The 22,431-nt window shown below is 34.8% G+C and overlaps 1 protein-coding gene across 3 annotated transcripts in view; it reads right to left on the bottom strand.

The window, feature by feature from the left end:
- Positions 1-22,431, bottom strand: part of PARK2 (parkin RBR E3 ubiquitin protein ligase) — a 706,473-nt gene that overhangs the window by 334,693 nt on the left and 349,349 nt on the right. For all 3 annotated transcript variants that reach the window (XM_017813699.1, XM_017813701.1, XM_017813700.1), the window contains exon 6: positions 21,297-21,412. In XM_017813699.1, the coding sequence (XP_017669188.1) occupies positions 21,297-21,412 (116 nt within the window). The remainder of the gene's footprint in view (positions 1-21,296; positions 21,413-22,431) is intronic.

Genomic DNA, 22,431 nt, shown 5'->3' with positions numbered 1-22,431 from the left:
TTCAGGCCATGGCAAAGCTTTATTTTTCATTGTCTTACCAGCTTATGATTTGAATAGAGATTCTGATATGGTTCCATGTGAGAGATTATCCACCCAAAGCAACTACGCTTCTCCCAAAGAGATACAGATAACTCAGTTTTATCTGTCAAAATTCAACCTGCATTTTGTTACCTGCTTTCGCTTTCGCTGTGCATAGTATTTTCACAGGGAATTACAGAGAGAGGAAAGCTCCTGTCATTCACTGGTCATGCATAAAACTATGCTATCTCTTCTAGTTGCACTTCTAATTCAAAATTCTCATAGAACTGAGTTTTCAGGATTGCTATCCAACACTTAAAGTATCAGCTATTTAGAGAAATAGATTCTTGTAGAAACTTGGAAGCAGTAAAGAACAGAACTCTGTTCAGCTCAGATAGGACATATGGTAACCCTAATTTTGTTAGTAAGTTAATTTTTCAAACAAATGGTCAGTTGCTGCAATCAATTTCAAATGAACACAGGGCAGAAGAAATCTGTCAAAGATGGAAAATAAAAAAAAGACATAAGGAAGTATCAAAAAGTGAGTAGAAACCAGAGTCTGCACAATCTCCAAGAAGATATTTATTGGAGAAAAGTAAATTATTTTGTGGATCTAACAAATGAAATATGAACGATTCTTTTGTCAAAAGTTGTTACCTAGCGGTTAGTCAAGCTTAGTCCAAAATCCAAATGCTACATGCAAAAGGAGATTCACATGGAAATCATTTTCATCCACTCAGGGTAAACAGAGCTACAGGCAGTAAAAAAATCACAACTGGGATTCAATTCTAAGTTCGAAGCATTATACTTTTAGTTCCAATCAATTCAATGTAAGCTCACATAGAGAGAAAAGAAACAAAATAAATAGAGAAACCAAGTCTAGGATGACAATAAACAAAAAGAAGTCAATCCAGTCCAGAGAACTAGCGAAAATGAGAGATATAAAGGATAAAAAACTAGAGTTTAAAAAAAAGCATGCCTATTGTTTTGGGACTGAGAATCATCAACTACAAAATATATCCTTCTGCAGGCAACTGATATTGGGAAACATTTAAATTACATATTGTTTGATTTCCCTTCCCACCCTCTGACAAATACAGCCCATAAAACACAGTGAAGTCTACTTTTTTCCCCCAATATTTCATGAATTCAGAATAAAATACCATCATGTTCAGTGATGGGCTTGACACTTGTTCCATGTTTTATATGATAGTGTAACATGATAGTGTAACATTAAGTAGTGAGTAGAAAGCAGATTACAGTATTTCTTAAATACTGAAGTTTTAAAGCACATATTAAAATAAGAGTATATTCTAATTAAGGAACGATTAAGTAAAATGGAGTGCCAGCAATTTTAGTGTAAAAGATGAAAAAAATCCCTCAAGGTAAAATCCATGAAGATGTAGAATACAAAGTTCAATAGGATATTCTACTAGTCCTATTCTCAAAAGTCATTTAGTCTAGACAAAACCTCAGGGGCTTTCTTATAAAACAATCTTACACTGGAAAAGTAACCTTGATAAGCTTATCAATATTGTTGTTTGTTTGTTAGTTGTTTTTTTTTAACTTTTCTGAGCACCTGGAATATGTGACACTACGAAAAGGTCAAGTTTGGGATATAAAAATGGCCCAAAGCAAGCAGTGCAATTTTGTAACTGGCATGAACCTGGCTGTGATTCTGGTCACTAGAATGATCCATCTGGATAAAATGTAAAGAAGTACAAAAATGACTGCAAGAGATCAATCTACTTTTGTTCTGCTTTCTTGGTGTATCTTGTCAACTTAGCAGCATTCCAGAGCTATGAGAATTTCAGCTTTATATCTGAATCAATTATTAAGCATTTAATTTAATAAGCCTTTACATTTCAAGACAAATATATCTGTGTTTGGACATTCAGTTAAAATATGCTTTGTGAATTATTTATTTCACTCCCTTGAAAGGCAAAAGTATTTGAACAGTCATGAAGCAACCTTGATTGTCAAAATATACATGTAGGTCACAAAGTAAGCAAAGCTTCAGCCAAAAAGCTCTCTTTTCAGAAGTTCCCATGAAATTATGTCTTTACCTAGAAGGCATCATTAAAAGAGATTTAGAAAAATATAATAAAATAAAATAAAAAAAGGTTATTCTGAAGGTAGGAGTTAAGAAGTTGTTAATAACTCACCCAGCACAGAAAATTCATGTCATAGCCATTTAAGATCATGACAATAAAGCTATACTCATAAAATGAGCACATAAAATATCTTACTCTATAAACCTTTCTAATTGCATTGTTCTAAAATCAAACAAAAAAATCGGAAGGTTGCCAATCAAATACAAATACACTAGAGCTCTGGGGTGCTTTAAAAAAAGGAAAAACTTGCAGAATGAAGAAGAAATTAAGTGAGGACTTTCAGGGTAGAATGAGTTGGAGAGGTAAGTACTTGGCAGAGTCAGGGAGAATATACTTAAGCATAAGAATACATAAGCAACAAAGCATCAAGATTTTGATAACAGCAAATCAGAGTAAGAAAAATAATACTTGAACCAAAACCACTACGAAGGTCTGAAATTTTCTGTGGAAAGAATATAATATCACTATGAGAAAGAAAACACTATGGTTCCCAAGACAGACAACAATTATTCTGCTGTTTTTTCTTGGTAATAACCTTTAAACCATTCACTTCAGAAAAGGGAACATGAACACTAGGGGGAATGATGTCTTTGGAAGCTTATATATAAAAACTGCATTTATAGATATGACTTATTCTTTGTAAATTGCACAGATGATAAAACCGAAGGCCAAGGCCAGAATATATACTTATTTCTGGAGAGGAGAAACTACAGAGATTTCATTTAAATTTAACATAAATATAAAACAGGTTTACTGAAGGGTAACGTTTGGTACCTCAGCCGATGCCAACTCCTTTGTTTCTACACTGGTTGTGTGAGAACAAATCCTGAGCAAATCTGCTGGTGGTGACTGGAAGGATAATCTCCACAGCATTCAACCAGTACATGAGAACAACTCTGGTCAGCTTCAAAAGACAATAGGATTTTGTCTGCCACCTCATATAATTGGTCTAATTCTAGAAAAGCATTTGTTTCAGTATAAATTGCAGCACTCTATCCAGAAAACAGCTGTAAATTTGCTGAAGCATGGAAAGGGGGAAAAAAATTAATGCTGTTCAAAGAGCATTTATGAGAATATCAACAATCATTTCAGATTGCAATTGCATTTTCAAAAGTGGCATTGATATAATAGCCTAATAAAACACTTAGAAACTACTGACATGCAGTTTTAAAGTCCAAAGGTGATATAAAGTCTAAATTATTCCTAAATTAGGCATTAGGCTTTCTACTTCCCACACTAAAATACAGTTATACAAATATGTCTTAGCTAAATTTCTGTGCTGAATTCCCACCAGACTAACTCCACATTCACAGTTAAAGTATGGCAGCACATCTTAAAGATGTGCAACAGATACCCATTTACACAGAAGTAAATCATCACTTTAAACATCTCATCAGGATTAACCATGCCTTCACAAAGCATGAGGTTACATAACACAATTGTCCCTTCCACATTTTAAACTAACTAAATATGAATTATTTATTAAAAAAAATCTATTTTTTTGTTGCTCAACAAATCAAATAAATTCATTAATTATTTAGTGCTGTTGTAACATCCTATAACCAGAGATAATGGATTTTGACTACTGATGTGTGTTCAAAATCAATTTCATAACCAAATAACAAATTTCTTTTTCTTTAAGTTGCTCAACAATGGATCCATGAATTGTCAATTATGTATAAAAACATAATTGAAAAAAAAATCTTTCCACTTTAAAATCCTTTGTCTTGGAATGCAGAATGATGCTGCTCTTTATTGTTTTGGGTTTTTATCTCCTTGTCTGAAATTGTAAGCAGTTTTGTCCAAGCAGCCACAGTTTTTCAGAAAAATATTTTCTGAATACGTACTGTTTAAAATGTATCAAAATAAAGAATGGATCAATCTCTTTTTACAGAAAAAAAAAGAAGAAGAAAAAAAAAAACAAAACAAAACCAAAAAACCAATCACCCAAAAAACTAAACAAACTCTCTGCACTAGGTCTCAGACCCAGAATCAAAATCCTACCCGTGATAGCAACATTCTCACCTGAATCTGATGTTTAATCTCTAGTCTCATGCTGGGGAGAGATCCTTTAAATCTTCTAAAGACAGGGAGAAAAACACTTCTTTGCAATCTGCTTCACTGATGCTTTGTTTGATTTAACAACTTTTGACCAGATATTCATTTTCTCCATGAAGTAATTCTAATAGTGATAACTCTTATTTGAAAACCTACAATTTTTCTGGAACCTGAACATATACCATATTGTTGGCTGTGCAACAGCTCTTGCTGGTAGCTTGCCTTTTCCAAAAGCAATTTGCAAGCAGCAAGCCACTATGGTAGCTGACTCAGTGCAGTCATGCCAATTTATGCCAGCCCCACTAGCTGGGCAAAACAGCAAGGTTGTATACATTTAAAAAAAAGCATAAGGACTGCAACCATTTAGACAAACGTCTCTAGTTCCACTTAGACCTACAAACCCTTTCAAAACCAAGAAGCTGTTCTGCACAGGGAAAATTATAGTGTACCAAGAACCTGCAGTTAAGAAAAAATAGGCTTCCTCACTGAGTTGTGTTGCAAGTCAAACCTGGAAGAAGGCAAGCAAGCAAACCTTCCAATATTTCTGTCAGCACACGAGGGAAGCAGCTGGCATAATCAGACCCAAACCGCACAAAGGTGCAGTAGTTCCAGACATTTGTGCTCTCCGGCGCAGTTGAAAATATTTTTTAATTTTTTTTACTTGTAGTTGTTGCCAATTTTTTTCTCGGCCAAGTACTGAACACTCAAATGAAAATGTTAGCATAGGTCTGAATTTGCAAAGTCTTCATTTATTTACTTGACTTTGCACAGGCAGCTATTGCAATGGCAGTTACACAAGCAGTCTTTCAGATATCCAAGGCACAAAGTGGAGCGTGTGTCAATACTTACAGAACATTTAAACTTCAGGCAACTGAACCAAGACCAGATTGTTACTTCTGTGGTTTCTGCTGTTAGTTTAAATGACCATTCTTTTCTACAAACCATTGACTTCATGCTTACTGTACTAAATGGCAGTGCTACCCCACACTAATAAAACTTAAATATACTGTCATGAAAATAACAAAGAAGGTTTAAATATCAAAGAAACATGACAGTGTATGGAGACCAAGAGTTATTTTTTAAAAAAGAAACAACAAAAAACCTCTCAACAACCCAACAAGGAAGGAAAGTTCCAATCTTTAGTTCCTAAAAGTTGTATTTTTAGCTTCTTAATTCCCACTAATAAAGTAATTCTTCAGTTGCCTCAGTTCCTGAAATTCATCCACCTGCAGACTGACAGTTACTCCCACTGAGATTTTGCAAGTAACTCCTTCCCTGATATATATGTAATTTTGTTCCCGGCTCTCTGAATTTAGATATTCTGACCTAATCTTGACAAGCCACCAGAGAGGGAAAAAATTTTAAGGGGCAACTGAAAAAAAAGCTAATGTGAATAAGCGTTTGCTCTTCTGTTGGTGTATTTAGCCAGTACTTACATGTTCTAAGTCAAACATATATTTAAATAACATCCTATACTAGAACTTGAGTAGTCAAAGCTTTGCAGAATCAATCTTTCCTTGGCATCTGATTATATGCACACTAAGAAAAGCCAAGCTAAAATAAAAAAAATAAAACTGAAATTCAATCTTACCTGTAGGATGTTTTTCACTCGTGCATATAGTAAAAAATAAGACTGACATCAGTAAATGCTAAGTAAACACTTTTCCTTTGAGATTGCTATTTTTATGCAATACTTTGCCCAAGTGATAAAACCTACCACTTAACATTGGTAGTTAAAACAGAGGGCAATACAGTACTGCCCAATCTGCTTCATACTGAATTTTTAAAACATCTTCTTATAGTACAATTCAACTTCATGATTGCTTACTGCACATATAAAGCAATTAGAAAAGAAATTTCTTTTCAAATGAAAAAAATGAAATAAAGATGCTTGCTGGTGTAAAAAATGTCCACATGAAAATTTTTGACAGATCTAATATAAAGCCTTCTTTCCCTTTGTCCTCCCCTTTTCCTTTTTACTTTTGATTAAAAAAAAATATAGGAATTTCTTTGCAGAATCTAATAAACACAGCAGGGAGAAGGAGAGGGACAAGGGAAGAAAAGTATTCAAAGGATATTATCCTAACTTCCTTAGCAGCTTAATACAATCTTATGAATCCTGTTGAAAAAGAAATAACATACTCATACATTTGGAAAAGAACAAACAAACTGAAAAAGGAAAGGAACATGAACAGAGAGTAACAGTATCTTATTTCTCAGTCAGTATCTCGAATCCAAAGGAATGTTCACTTTTCCGTAACACATTTTCAAAGGCCAAAAATATTTCCCACTATGCTGAGAAAAATAATAATTTTCATCAGAAATATTTTAACATGTTTTAGTACTAATGCTAATACTTTAACCCTTAGATAAATACCATATGAATTGCAAATATGCATAATATATTTTCTAGAAAACAGGAGGGTCTGAGACAGTGTGATCAAAACCACAAATATCTCTCTGAAAATAGGGGGTCATTTCAAGGGTCAGTCTAAACAGCCTAGCGAAGGACAAATCATATAAAATACATCTTTTTGTATGCATACAGATTAGCATAGATAATCAGAAAAGATGGCAAATGACTGAAGAAAGAGCTCTCTCCAGTGACACTCATTCTCATGACTGCAGACATTTCCAGAACCGTCTTATTCTCATAAAAATAAAAACAACCCCCCCGAATAATCACTAATAGATCTGCTTCCTGTGACGAAAAGCATTGTAAATCCTACCTCATGCTGACAGACTCATTAAAGATATTCCATGACTACTTCTTGGATGAGAGGATATCATCCAGAAAATGTAAAAGGATTAGACTGGATGAGTCTAGGCCCCGATCGAGCAAAGCACAGACACCTGCATTTATATCTCACCGATTTTAATGACATTATTCAGATGAAATAAGCTAACATAAGTTTAACTGCTTACTGAGATGAGGTCACAATTAGGTTCTAAAAACTCAAACCACCATAGAGACCCTACCAACATAATAAGGAACACCTCTACAGAAATATTTTATTTCCTGCCATTACAAGCAACACTAAAAAAATTATTAAATGAAAGACATCATAGAAAAAGAAAATGATTTCTCAGTAGATTAAATTTCTGTTCTTTTTCCTGGGATAGGGAAATGCACTACAACCAGAGCAGAATTTGCCAAGTGGGCACACTGCCTCAGTGGCACATGGAGCTATCATCTCTCATAGGTGCACAGCACTTCTAACACACTAATGTCTGTATTTTCTCCACATTCTTTCTAGCTCCAGAAACACTGGAATATCTTAACTCTGACAGACAAAAACTGCAACAAAAATGTCTCAGTTTTTGGTACTTGGACTTTTTATGAGGAACACAAAAGCGGGGATGGGGAGAGTGCTACATTTTATACTTCCTGAACCTTGGCACATTACAGATGTTCAAGACCAGCTACTCTTCAGACTTGCCTTCTGTTTTCATTTTAGCACTCACACAAAACTCTTTTAATGCCCTCTGCTAGTGTTATGATTTATTAAAATAATATCCCTGTTTGTCTAATACAAATTAGACTTAAAAGATATAAAGACTGGCACCAAGATTGAGAGGTGTGTAGAGTGCTTTAAATCGTATTTTGTTTTTAACTGCTCAGACTTTCAGAAGTGATGTTTCATTAACCGAAACATAATTCAAATACAAATGTAGAGAGTTAGAAAGTCAAAGGTACAATAATTTACAAGACTCTAATTAATGAATTAATTTCAAAACAAGGTTTTCACAGCTTGCCAATGTCGCTAAATAAAAATAAATGTACTACTTTTTGCATGTAGCAAATGGTGTGTTTTCAAATAGTACTTCTTATCATAGGAGGAAATGAAATCTTAAATCTAAAGTAAGATACTTTTGAAATAGTGATTCTTCTGATAATTGAGGCAATCGAATATAGCTATCTGGATGCTATTAATGTATTAAATAACTTTATTTGAATTCATACTCCAAAATGTTTTGGAAAAAGTACTGATATTTGAACATGATTGAATGAAAATTACTCCTACTTTTTTTAGTCTCACCCTTTTTCTGTTTTGGCTGGACAGATGAAAGTTCAGAAAAGAAAGCCTGAGATGCTTTTCAGTTTCTCTGGGCTATGACTGAGAATTTGTAGCACAGAGGACAGGATAATATATTAGAAAACACTGGTGCAACCATACAATAAAGTAGATAGTAGAACAAGTACTGTTGATAGATCACCCCTTTTTGGGTGCCAGTAACACCAATAATGACAACCAATTTATTTACCTGCTTAAAAAGAATCAAAATAACAAAACAATAATTTAAATAAAACGTTGGAAGAATGATCATAAAATGTAACATAAAAATTTCCGTGTTACGAAGGACATGTTACTGAATTCAAAGACCCAGGTTCTCTGGGTTTCTTTTAACACAGGCACTTCTGTAAATTGAAGACACTCTGATTTTCACACAGTCATAATGCAACATCTAAATTCAGAAACAATAAATGAATTGTTATGCCTCTGACCAAGGAACTCCTTAAGGCTTTTTCAGAGGACAGTAGCAGAAGGTCTCATATTTTGTTGCTTATCTAGGCCAATCTGAACATCTCATACTGGGAGGAACCTTATTAAAGTGCTTCCTGACTTATGTAGAGGCAGCACATCAACTGGGAGAAAATTCCTGTGCTTGTATCCGCAAGCAGGCACACTGCAGTCGTGATTTTTTCTTATTTTCACCTGAGAAAAAAGGCAGACTTTTGCAGTATTCTAATTTTTGTCAAAAGCTATACAAGTGATGTCTAGAATATTTCCTGAGATACTTTTTTCAGATGCAACATCTAAAAGTTACTGCATTAAAATGGAAGAAATGCCAACAAGTTGAATATAGAGTGGTTTTCCTTTTAGAGTTCTGCACTCAAAGCACCCTGCATGCTTTTCACAAGAACCACTTTGTGTTCAAGTTTAGGTAACTATAAGTCTCCTTAACTTTTCATTTTACTGTGCTAAAGTTAATGAAATGTAAAACCAATAAAACAAACCAAAACATCTGAGTAGCTGAAGCATACCAGACATACAGAGTAATCTGTCTTTAAAACATAAAAGAGAGGTTGTAATAATTCATAAAATCTGTAGCACAAAAATTAAATAAAGAGAAAAATACTACAGATTGCCACAAGCCAGAATCACCTAAGAGCATTAAAAGAGAAAGGAATGACCATTAGATACTCTAAGTACTCCTCAAGGGCCTGTATATGCTTCACTTGCTTTATGTGAAGCCTTGCATCTCTTAGAGTACAATCTTGTTAATCAGTTTTCAAGGTCACAGCTGAATGCAAGAGGGACAGGTCGTGCACTTGCAGAAGATACTTATTTCTGGAAAAACCATAGTTCTATTTACGTGAAAATGATCTGCAGTTATGCAGTACATAAGTCCTAACCTTCAAACACTTATTCCCATTGGCATAATAAAAAAATACCCACTGATGTGTCATTCCCATTTCAATCTACAGGATAGGCATGATGGGATGAAGAATGGTAGTAGATTTAGCTTTCTTTTCTTTCTTCCTTATGTTGCCCACTGTAGCTTCCTCTTCCTTTTAAGGAGGAGGTGGGAGAAAGAAGAGTGAGTGGTGGAGAGGGCATAGCAGGGAGCACACAGGCAACAACCAGAGTGTCTGAGGCATAAGGAGGTAATCAGTTCTTACAGAGAAGAGCTCAATAGCCTTGGCATTCACACCTGTAGGACCTGGTAAGGAACAGTTTATACAGCTGCATTATCATAACTATTCTTTGCTAGCCACAGAGCCCACAAATACTAACAATAATGCTTACTTGAAACTTTCTCTACTCCCAGGGACCACTATGCTTGCCTTTCAGAGATGGTGAAGAAATTAAAGCTTTCATGAAAAATCAGTTTCATTTACTACCTACTGCAGAATTTTGATTCCTGTTTAAAATGTATCTTTTTAATTACAATTACTTTAGCACAAAAATATGCCCCCACAAAACAATAAAACTATTTTTGGTTGAAATTATAGACATATTTGAAGGACAAGACAGAAAAAGAACTATTCCTTGAAAACTCAATGATAGAAGCCTTTAAAATGCTTTTTCTCTCTTCTTATTTTGAAATTTTACATTACACAAGACTAAATTACAAATGCTTGAACTGAATAAATGATTTTTTGAAGCTGTTTTACTTTTATATAACCAGATTGAACCACATTGCAGCTTTACTCTCACCACATGCTTCCTGATCAGGACACAGTCTGACACCTTTTGAGGCATAAATAGTAAAAGTGAACAGATAAAACTTATTTTGTCAGAAAATCCAATAAACATCTGCAAGTTTAGAGACTCCATAGGGAGTAAAAGCATAGTTTTGCTCCTGAGTGTAGTCCAAGATTGACATCAGCATTGTCAATCCATTTGCAAGGACAGGTTGGCCAGATTCAAAGAGGTGACATCTCTGAGTGCAGGCAGTTTTGCTGTACCTTGTATCTCAGCAGGCTGGTCCTGGGTTTCTTGGCAACTTTTGGACGATACTGCTTTTAGTGGTCACAGAGAACATACCTTCTGGGAAGAGGTTTGACTGTTCTCTTTGTTCCTTCAAACAAAACAAAGAGGAATTTCTAAAATGCAAATGGCATTTGCATGCCAAAAGAGTGCTGTCTGGCTCCTGCTTTACCAGAAATATGGGCAGATTTGTCTCCTGTGCAAAGTGAAATAAGAATAGGGTAGTTGGGAGTGTGATGGGGGGGAGAGGGGGCAATGGGGACAGGGGGTGAAGGGGGAATGTTTATAAATGTAATGCACTTCAAATAACTAAGAATTACTTACAGAGAAGAATCAGAGTTCCATTTTACTTAAAAAAAAACATGTAGGAGTACACACCCTTTGAGTGAGACAAAATCGAAAGTGACTTGGAGGAGGCTGTGCATTCTTCGCACAAAGAAGCAGCACTTATACTAACTCGTATTCAGCACAGTAGGAAACATTTTTCTCTTATCTTGCTATCTGGTAACCCACATTTTCTCTACTATTTTAATCACTATTCACTAATACTGAACTCTTCCAACAGCCTGTCCAACTACAGTCATAGTCGATCTTCAGAGATCAACTGTAACTTATTTTCTCTGCAAGAGAAAGTTGTGTTAGTGTAATTGGACAAATATTTAAAAAAAAAACAAACACTTTTGATGGATAAATATGCTTGTTTTCATTCTGCTTATTCCATTTCAGAGTGTGGTGATAAGGAATTATTTTAACATAAACTAAAAGAAACACATTAAGTGAAAATATGTCTTAGCATAGGAGTTTATACCAATATAAAAATGTGGTTTTATTGGTCTCATTTTTTTTGTAGCATTCTCACGTTGACACGCCAGTGTAATATCACTAACATTTACAAACTTGTACTGGGAAAATTATCATTCCCTTAATCAAGTATGTTTTCATCAGTTTTAAAATGTCTGCATGTACCTCCCTTCACTTGTCACATTGACTGAACTTAAAAAATTTTGATTGATTTTGATTATGATTTATTTCTTGTCATTTTCAAACCACACTGCTAATCAGCATCTTTTTGCACCAAGTTCATAACAGCTATTTATAAACAATTTAACTTCACTTTGTCTATGTTTCAAGTTCCACTATGGGACTTCACTTTATATGCCTCCAGCTGACCCTGCCCTGGATTTTCCCTCTAAAAGGAAAATTTAGTTGTACTGCTAACTTAGTTGATAAAGAATTTAGTCCATCAAAGCACAATTTCCTCTAAAATTTTTACTATCATTTATCATTATACAAACATGACACTACTATCACAATTATTTAGTATTTCAGAATTGCTATGTCTTAAAGTAAACACCTACTTAAGTTTATTAAATGAAGTTTTATACAAATACATTCATCTGGAGGAAGAAGGAATTTCTCTGAACATCTAAAAAAGTTAGAACTCTACTGGTTTTTCTTACAGAACAAAATAAGGAAGAGACTCTTTGTGGGCTGGCCTCAGAAACTGTCTCATCTTCAGAGTCAAACTTTAATAACAACAAAAAAATGAGGGAGAGGAGGGAACTATGAATGATCACGGGTTGCTTAAAAAAAAGAAAAAAAAATTCTAATTATTAAACTGCATTAAAGTTCCATCAGGACTGTAATATATGGAGAGCTTTGCATGCTTGGTGGTTTATAACTGTAAATAGAAAATGTGTGAAATACTTTCCCTTTACTGATGTCGAGCAGTACAGTGCTATGACAATTTATTCTACACCATGGCTCAAAGAGAAAAAAATGCAGTAACTCTCCCTCTTTATTATGTGTATACAAGTGAACATATTTGTCACACATATTCCTCAATCCCTCCCTGTTTTCCAAGACAAAATCTGTACCCAGATGCCCCTGAATGTGGTATACATCACAAATATGATTCTATAATTTGAGAGTAGTACATTGCCCCAGACATCTATTGAAAGCAATGCATGAACACTTGCCATTGTAGTTCATACACTTTATTTTCCTAAAACGTTTATTTGAATTAGGCATTTTTGAAATCTGGTAACAATTCCTACAGAGCTTTTTCACTGAGGAATCTAAAGACTTAAAGATATTACCTAGGACAACTGTCACTGTTCCATATTACATCATTAAGTGACTCTATGAAGTGTCAAGCAACATTTAATAAAGTTCCCTACATACTATGACAGGTTCTCTGTCTTATGAACAGTTCTTCATGTGTTTGATTTCAGAAATTATATCCTGGTACATTTGCCCAATTTGCCCTCTTTTCAATTTTTGCTAAGTTTCTGCAAATAAAATGAATCTGTTGAATCTGTTGAATCTTTCTGGGACATTTTCACTTTTGTTTCTCTATGCTGTAAATGCCAACCACATCTTCCATAACCACTTCCCCCCCTTCCCCACTTTCCAGTTGTTGTTAAATTACAATGATCAGAGTTTAACAATACTGCTGTAGCAGATGTTAGTGATCTTGCTATGATTTTATGACTCAAAAATAGCCTAAAAAATATAAACCATAATGGAAAGCAAATGCTCATATTACTTTTCTCTCTACAGTGCTCTATACAGCTAAATAGACAGAGTATTTATTTTTCTGTGTATCTAAAGCTACAGTTAAATTCATTCTATGAGATTTTATCCAAGACATAGCATCCTAAAAGAATTATTCAATTATCAATGTAAATGCTAACAAATCACTCTTTATGATTTTGTGTCAGACACAGATTTAATAGCTTTATTTCTTCCATGTTAAACAATTGTCTTACAAAGTCTTCCAAAAATTAGGTTTTAATGGACTTAATGTTCACCATTTTTCAATACCCTTCATAGGAGTGCTTAGCAATTTACTTATTTTTATTTGACTTCTGTTTCAATAACAGCCTACACTCTGTACATACTTTTCAATTCATTGAGTTGTCTGTATCTTCTCAGTTTCTTTTGTCCTAGTGGAATGCATTTCTTTCCTAAACAACAATTAATGATAAAAACAAAAAAAATTATTTTCTCAAAACTAAACTCAATTAAATAGATACTTATTAGTAGCAACTACGATAGTTTCTGTTCTACACACATTCTTTCTCTCTATGACACTGAAAATAAAGAATAAAAAAAAAGAGACTTGGACAAAACTGAATCTGGGAAAATTAAATGGAGGAATGTACTCTGTCATATGAAGTTAGAAATGCTGATTACACAAATCAATTCATAATAGAAATAAAATTCAGCTGTGATAGTTTCAAACGCTCATAGCAGAGGCTGTTTCAAAAACACTTATATGTGTAAAAAAACTTAGATACACCTATATGTACAAATATATATATAACTGTAAAAAATCAGCAATGAGTCAGGACACTCCATCCCATGACTCCTTCATACCTGTGATTAGTTCTTTCAGTTCAGCAGAAAAATGAATTTTCTGCTTTTACTACTGTCCTAGTTAGAACAGCTGGGACTGATTCATCACTGGATGGGTGTAGCCCAAAACTGTGTATTCTATAGCCTTCCATGCCATTTTCCCAGAAACTGTTGTCAGTAGAGGCCTGCGAGGTGGGGGAGATGTTCCTGAGCACCCTCATACCCTTTTATGGACTGAGCATCTTCATACCCTTTTATGGAATTCCCCACTCTGAGGGAAGGACTAAGCATCCTTTTATGGAATTCCCCGCTCTGATGGGGAGGACTGAACATTCCTGCCTGAACTGGAGAATATATAAACCTGGAGTTTCGGAACCTTTTTTACCACTCGTGGGATCCAGAGGAAGACTGCAGCTCACCGCTCTCAACCAGACTGAGACCACCACCCTCAACTGGACGGCAATCACCACTTTTGACCAGACTGCAACAGCTCTCCCACCAGCAGGTTTTTCCCCCCCTCTCCCTTTACTTTGGACTCGGGGGGGGGGGCCAAGGAACACCACTTTGTTCATGCCCCAGGGTGCTGGGTTATACATTTGGGTTTGTGGGTTAAGACCAATTGTCTGTCTGTATAATTGTACTTAATGTACTATTTTAATAAATTGTTATTCTGACTTATAATCTCTCTTTTGAGTTGAGTTCATTTCCCCTGCTGGTTAACTTTTAAACCAGCACAACTACTTCAGCTGATGTTCAGTCAATCAGGAGAGAGTAGTTTTGCCCCCAAGTAGCAAAAGAGTAGCTCTGAAGTTTCCAGAGCTGGAAAAGCTGGAAATATCCAACACAAACACTTCTCATTTGATTCTGCGGATTGTCTCTCGGAGATGTGTTAGATTATTGTCTCTCGGAGATGCGTTAGATTTCAAATCTGCCTTGATACGGTATAAACAGTACATAACTGTGCATAAAATGTTAAGCAGTACACATTCTTCACAAAATCAGCTTCTTAGAGAAAGAAATTAATATATATAAGTTTAAAAGACGTTACTTTTTTCCTACACGCTATCAATCCACATGTGTACATATATAATTGTGTGAATATACACAACTAAAATGCAATGCTGTATCTGAACTATATTTGAAAACAATTTTCACACAACAAAGACAAGTTACTTCTCTATATATAAATTTGTTTCCAAAAATGTTTGTCTCCCATCTTCCATCAATGATTCATTGATGACACACTGAATATTTGTTACTAAATGTCAATTCATTAAAAACATTAAAGCAGTGACATTTTTTTTAAAAAGGACAGACTTCTCATTGCTGCACTTGCTTTTGTAAAATTTTCTTCATCTGTCACATATTCGCATTCAATTCCTTATTGTTGCCAATTTTAAAAATATGATAAAAGAAAGTCAGAGACAATAGAGGCAATGCTACAACAGCTCTCAGCTTATTGAAGTGCAAGATTAGCCAAACTGCCACCTTACAGCAGAGAGCAACAGCTGATGTTCCTCCATAAAACCTTCCCATAATACTTCAGTTGAGACCTCAAAGAAACATCTCTCTGCAATTTGTTCACCTTGTTCATTCAGGTCTCAGGTCTCTGCTGAGATGATGAGGATTGCTAATTAGTATAATGTGATGGTGTCTCTTTGAAATATAGATATTTCTTCAAAAACAACTGGATTGTGACCTCCAATAACATTTCTCATAGGTCACTACACTACTATCAGAAGGTGATAATATTCAGCTATTACTGACCTTGCCTGAAGCAAAACTAACCAGAAATGAAAATTTTTTATCTTCTGTGTTAAGGAATTAATTTTAAAAAGAAAGAAAAGAAAGTCCCAGACACCTGAACCTGCAGACGTCTATGAGAGAAAAGACATCCTGTGGGCTTGCAAATTTCAAAAACATCTCTTTGAATAACATTTTACAAACATTTGCTACTCTGCTTTTCTTAGACATTGCAAATGAATTCTCACTGTAACATTTAAACTTACAGTACTTCCAAAAAAATTAGAATCATTAGCAATCATTTTTCATTGATTGCTTATATGCAAGTAGTCAGACTTCTTCAGAATTTTTTGCAAGTGAGAAAATGAAATCTTGGATGTGGTATACTTGGATACCCGATACACTAAAATTACTAATTCATCCAAATTCATTAACACTTTAAAGCCTTTGTGTCTTGCAACATGCATAAAATATATAAGCAAAGAAATCTGCAAAAACAGTTCATTGTATTAATCATGCCATGGATAAGAATGGAAAAAAAAACAACATCTAATGTAGAGCTTTTTGATAATATTCTGCAATCTGCAGGCTTCAGGTGACATATCAAATGAAAAATGAAATCGATGACATGTATTGTATCCCATATGATTCTGGAGATGTACATTATTGAAATAATTCAAATTAGAAATAAAATTCACTTGTGACTACCATAAAAATTCTCAGCCATGCCTGTTTTAAACACACATAAACATACCATAAGAGATATATATTTATATTCACAAACACAAGGGCAAGTGTAAAAAAAAAAAAAAAATCAGCAGGTAGTCAACACATTCCCTTCAATTTGTCCTTTCCCTCAGCTGTACACTAAAACAAATGCCAAGCAAAGGATTAACGTAGAAAAAACTCCACATCATAAAGAAGGAAAAGTAGGCAGGTTTTGTTCTACCAGCTGGAGGGAAAACAAGTACATGCTTTATGTTCAGCAAAGGAAATGAATGAGGTTGCATAAAATCCTCCTCACCTGTCCCCTGCCAGCAAAGGACATGTACAATATGACAGCACAATAGCTTTGCCAATCTATTCAATTCTTCACAGATCTCTTGAAGCTGGAAGGTGTCTCACTGAGATGCAGTTGCAGTGCAGATCTTAATAGATTCAGAGGCAAAACCGTAAGAATTGCACTGATGTCCTGTCATTGCCAAAGGGGGCTGCTGCATCCTAGTGATTACCATTCAATAAAAAGGTTAAGGCAACTGAATTTCATGCATGAGGCACATCTTCCAGAAGCCATTGGTACAAGTCTTTGAGTCTAAAGACAGGGTGCACAGGGTGCACCACCAAAGAATAAAATACCAATAGAAATGCCAACAAAATGTTTTCTCTGTATGGTTTATCTTGTATCAGAAGTCAAATACTATAGCTGTAAGAAGCAGTATTCTATAGGCTAACTTACTGGGGGGAAAAAAAAGTTGTAAACCAATTAGTAACTGTTCTTAGTTTTACATTTGATTAATTTCTTCCTTTAAATAAGTGATTCTTAAGAAATCTCATTCGTTTCAGGAACTTTAGGAGAGAAAACAGTAGACATTGTCCCTGATGGTCATAGTGCTTAGACAAATTAGATTTACTTCTTAGCATTATCTTTTCCCACTCCTCTTTGTACTCAAGGTATATAAAGACAACAGAATGAAATAGGCAGACCTTTGGAGCACAGACCACATTATCAACACAGCTCACAGAGAGGGAGAACATACTTTAAATAGATGAGCTAAATATAGATTCAATAACTTCCTTGGACTACAATGGTTCGAGATGTAAACTTAGAATCTTTTACCCCAGAAGCGAAGGGAAATAGCAATTATAAGTCTACAACAAGGTGATATTTACTCTTCTGAAAAATATCACATGGGCAATGTCTCTTAATGGACACGGTCTGCATTTTCATCTCAGAAAACAGGTCTCTTCAAATAATAGCAAAACTGACCTGAATCAAATTTGTAGTACAGCTTCTTCACTTTGAAAACGTTAACAGTTCTGAAACAAGTCCTTATTAGAAGCAGAATTTTGGAAATTGTCTCTTGAGCTGTAACACTGAATTCAAATAATGAACTAAAGATTCTGGAACTATTTGTGTTGTAAAGATTTTGAATACCACTACAGATCTGCTACCTCATATATTTCTTGACATAGTCACTGCTATATTTCTTCTCTGAAGAAATTTTATATTCTTTCCTACTTTTTTTTTTTTTAAATCCAGACTACATTAATACCATATATATTTTACAGGAAGAACGAAAGGTAAGGCAAATTAATTCAGATGTCTCTGTTTTAGACTACAATTGAAGAAATACTTTACTTCAGAGCAACATACAACATCAGTGCACAATATGGGACAACACGTAGCGGTCAATAAGGAACACGGCACACCTATATCAACAATACTGTCATAACGATCAAAACCGAAAATATGACATTACAAAAATCCTAATTCCCATAATAAACCTCAGCAGCTGGTCTTCTTTTGGCACATTAAATTCACAGGTAAAAACCACAACTGAAAATCATTCACATATGTATTTATTGAGAAGCAAATTATTCTATCCCTTACCAATTTGGGAACACTACCCCATAAAAATAAAACTCATCAGTCTCAGTCCTGACTCTACAATAAAGGAGATGAGCAAGAAGCAGTGATAAGAGGATGACACAAATTGCTACTGGAGGGAAAAATTTTCCAAGTTGTACTTTTTCTTCAGAAAAAACAGACTGAGAAAAGGATGGCTGATTAAGTGATCATGAGTAGCTTAGAAGGTCCAAAGTAGTCCCACCAAAACCAGATTAACACACTGTTATGTTAATGACACACAGAGTCATTAATTTTTTATTATTTGAAGGAGATACTGCATTTTCAACAGGACTTCACTTTCTTTCCCTCCAAGTACTGACCTTATCCATTACTCTCCTGCCCATGGAGTCTAATATGATCACAGTCTGAATTGATTTGGCTGAAAAGAATTATGACAAAGACCTTACATTGCAGTTACCCTTGAAGAACAGCTAGCATATGCACTTCTAACTATCACCACTAGCAATATGAAGCTTTCATTTCCAACTTCAGTATTAGGAAGTACAGATAACAGAATAACACATTACAAGACTCCATTGTTTAAACAAAGCAAAACATTCCTTTGTTCAACACTATGAAGAAGGGATTTATTTGATTTAAAAAAAATCTGATAACACAGCAAATACTTCTCCTTCCAGAGAATTCTTTCTACCCATTAAATGACAGCATGTCCTATGTATCTTTTGCACTTATCTGTATCTGCTGAAAGCTAAAAATAATGGTGCCTTTAGGAATTGTACCCTACTGAGTTTGTGAAAGATGGCGTGAGGCATTTCTGCTCTGCACATTTTATTTTTACACTGCTTAAAACTGCTGTTATTCCTGAGCCTGATTTATGGGTACCCTGGGGTACTCCTAACCCCTTTTGATGTTATTTCTACTGGAAACAGTTGACAAAAGCAGAACTTCCCTCGAGGATTGCACAGTTTTAGTATTTGTTTCAACTTTCAGCCATTTGCTCAACCTATTAAAGCTTCTTCAAAGACATAGAATAGCAACCCATCACCTTGAATGCTACAGAAAAAAAATAAATGCATAAAGGCTGCCAATTCAGATTAACTCTGGTGTAGAAAAATAGAATACATTGGAAGGCATTACACTATATGGAAAACTGCGTATGGATTTAGTATAGCCCTATGAGGGTATTTGGCTCTGAAGTATTTCACTCTGGTGGTCAGAGCTGCATGAACATATTCATAGAAAATATAAACCTAAGGCAATAAAAGTGTTCCTAATGTAAACTTGAGAATGAAAACTGGCAATAGACTTTAACGTTACTTCCACCTTATATTTTTTCCATGTATCAGAGTACACTACTGCTTTAAATATGATTTTTATGAGGTTTGCTAAAACCATACAAATGCTGTGCCAAGTATCTTGGAGCTTAATTGCTCTGCCTGTGGTGGACTAACTGTCCATGATAAATGGACGGAACCAACTAGATATATGGTGTACAAAAATATTTCAGAAATACGTAAACAGTACCTGGTTGTCATCTTTTCCTGTTTAATTTTTTCTTCAGAATAAAAAGGTAGAAAAATGTATTTTGAAGAACAGATACGATTTTTTCATTTTATTATAATGAAGCTAATATAAAGTAATACCTAATGTACTGAACACAGTTAATCTTCTTTTCCACCTGAATGCTACAGAATGATGAAGGTAGGTTTCACAAAATACTACAAACTGCAGAGTGCCCTCCCTGGATGCTACTTTTCAACTGCATAAGAGTGTTAGAAAGTAATTGCCAGTACAATCATCTAATGTTTAACTAAAGTTAAAAGATTATGGGTATTTGTGTAATGTCTTGGAGTTATATATAAATATGACAAGAATCGTAGGTTGGAGAAAAGAATTAGGAACTCAAAAAACTGAGCAGAGATTTCATAAAGTAGCCCGAAGATTTTACAATACTTATGCAGCACTGATAATTTATTTCATTGTCCAATCTCTCACTCTTTGCAATGGTCAAAGGCTTACATTTGATCATCCTTGCAACAGGCAAAAGTTAAAACTAGAAACTAAAATAATTTCTTAGTAGTTGAGTCTGCACCCTTGCTGCAAAATGATGAAGTACCAATTTGACAGAGACTGATATTTAGCCTTTATCTAACCTGTACTTGGGATCCAGTTCTGTGAATACACCGCAGAGGATGCTGCCAAAATCAGCTCTTTCCAGAAGACACACCGTATGAATCAGCAGAGTTTGAGTGTCCCTTCCCATTTCTCCCTTCCGACAACTACCATTTTGCAATTCTGCTTGGTATACATTTTTATGCAAAATATCTCCTAATCAGTAGATAAATGTGTTTCAGGTAATTCTTCACTACAATGGTAGCTGTCTTTTTCAGGCAATTGGTTTTTAATCCATGCATTTGCAAGTAATGGGTATTCTTGAATGTATGAGCCCTAACACCATATGCAAAGATGGATTACAGTATTTAAAACTGCAATAAACAGAAATATGAGAACAGATGCATTTTACTTTGATTTATAGAACAAATATCAAGAAGTTAATTTCTGCAGGAACAGTCTGTCCCCCTCGAAAATCAAGCTTTCTTTCACAGGCTTCTGAATACATATTAACAGAAAATATCTACACAGTTTTGTCACTACCTTGAGCAGTCGAGGTTTTAGTTAGAGCTTTAGCAGTCAGATTTTTTACGTGCAACACAACTAACGTACAAAAGTATGAACTGTAATTGTACCAGCAAAACAAGGAACACTTCTGAAAATATGGCCCACTTTTCACCACACTACCATGGGAAAAAGAATCTATAAAAAGGAAAACAAACAGAGGATAAAAGGCTCTTTGGAAGTGATAAGTACTTTGAAGAACTGAGACTCTGCATCTCTGACACTTTTTGTTGTACTTACCTAATATCAGTGCATGTTATACATGTGATACAGCGACTGTTTGTTGTAACGAGGTTCAAAGCCACGGATGTTTCACTGTCAGTGGTTGGGTGTGCTCCACATTTAAAGTAAAACTCCTGAAATATTGAAGGAGAGATAAAGAGAAGATTATGTACCTGCTGTTCATGTCCTTCCTTTATCTTTGGCTAACTGACATTTGAGAAAACAGACAAATCACCACTTCCAACAGCAAAGGAGGACAATCATTAGGAAAGGTTTACAAGGGATCCTTTGCAAAAATACCAGTCTAGGTGTGTATTTTGTTCAGTGACTTTCCTAGCAAAGAAGATATCTACTTGTGTACTAAATTCATATCAGTTTGACACAGTCTGTGATTTTCTGGATTTACAGAAAAAAATTGCTTCATTTAGACTTCATCTAAGTATAGTCATGAAAGGCAAAATACTATAATTGTTAGATGCATTAATATTTCCACTTTTTTCATTACAGATATTAACATTTTCTGAATTCTACAACACAGACTTTTAGCCTTCTGGCCTTGCTTTTGTAATGTTGGTAATCTTTAAGATACAATTTTGCCATCACATAAAAGGCAAGCTCTAGCTTTCTTGAAACACATATTACTTTTATATGGTGTTCGAATTAAGTTGCTTTAGTCCATACTGCCCTATACAGCCTCTTAGACTGCCTTGATTAGCATCCTGTTTTTCACACAACTGTGTGCTTTGTTCTCTTTTCCATTGCACCCCAGGGAAAGCCATAGGAATCACACCATTCTTTGATAAGATTTTGTTATAAGAGATTGCTTTAAATATCCAAATCATTCTATGTATATGTAAATAAAAGCTGTCTGAAGACATGTGTTTTGCAATAGGAGCCACAGATTACAGTTTGTAGTTTCTTTGTTGCTATGAGACCTTTCTTCCAGTATTGAATTGTGGAGGTTTGTAATGAAAACATAAATACTGGTATAAATGAAGTGTGAATTGGAAGGTAAGGGCACAAAAGCATTGGAAGAAAGGATGAGAAGGCATAAAAGAATGACAAGTGTTGATGGCATAAAGATATTAAGAAAAAAAGATGACTCTCAAGACACTCAGACTTGGGAAAAATCCTACGAAAAAACAGGGAAAAC

The sequence above is a fragment of the Lepidothrix coronata genome, unplaced genomic scaffold (assembly GCF_001604755.1).
Source record: "Lepidothrix coronata isolate B3197 unplaced genomic scaffold, Lepidothrix_coronata-1.0 Scaffold42, whole genome shotgun sequence".
NCBI classification, from domain to species: Eukaryota; Metazoa; Chordata; class Aves; order Passeriformes; family Pipridae; genus Lepidothrix; species Lepidothrix coronata.
The sequence above is the reverse complement of the archived record's forward strand: the minus strand, read 5'-3'. Positions and strand labels throughout refer to the sequence as shown.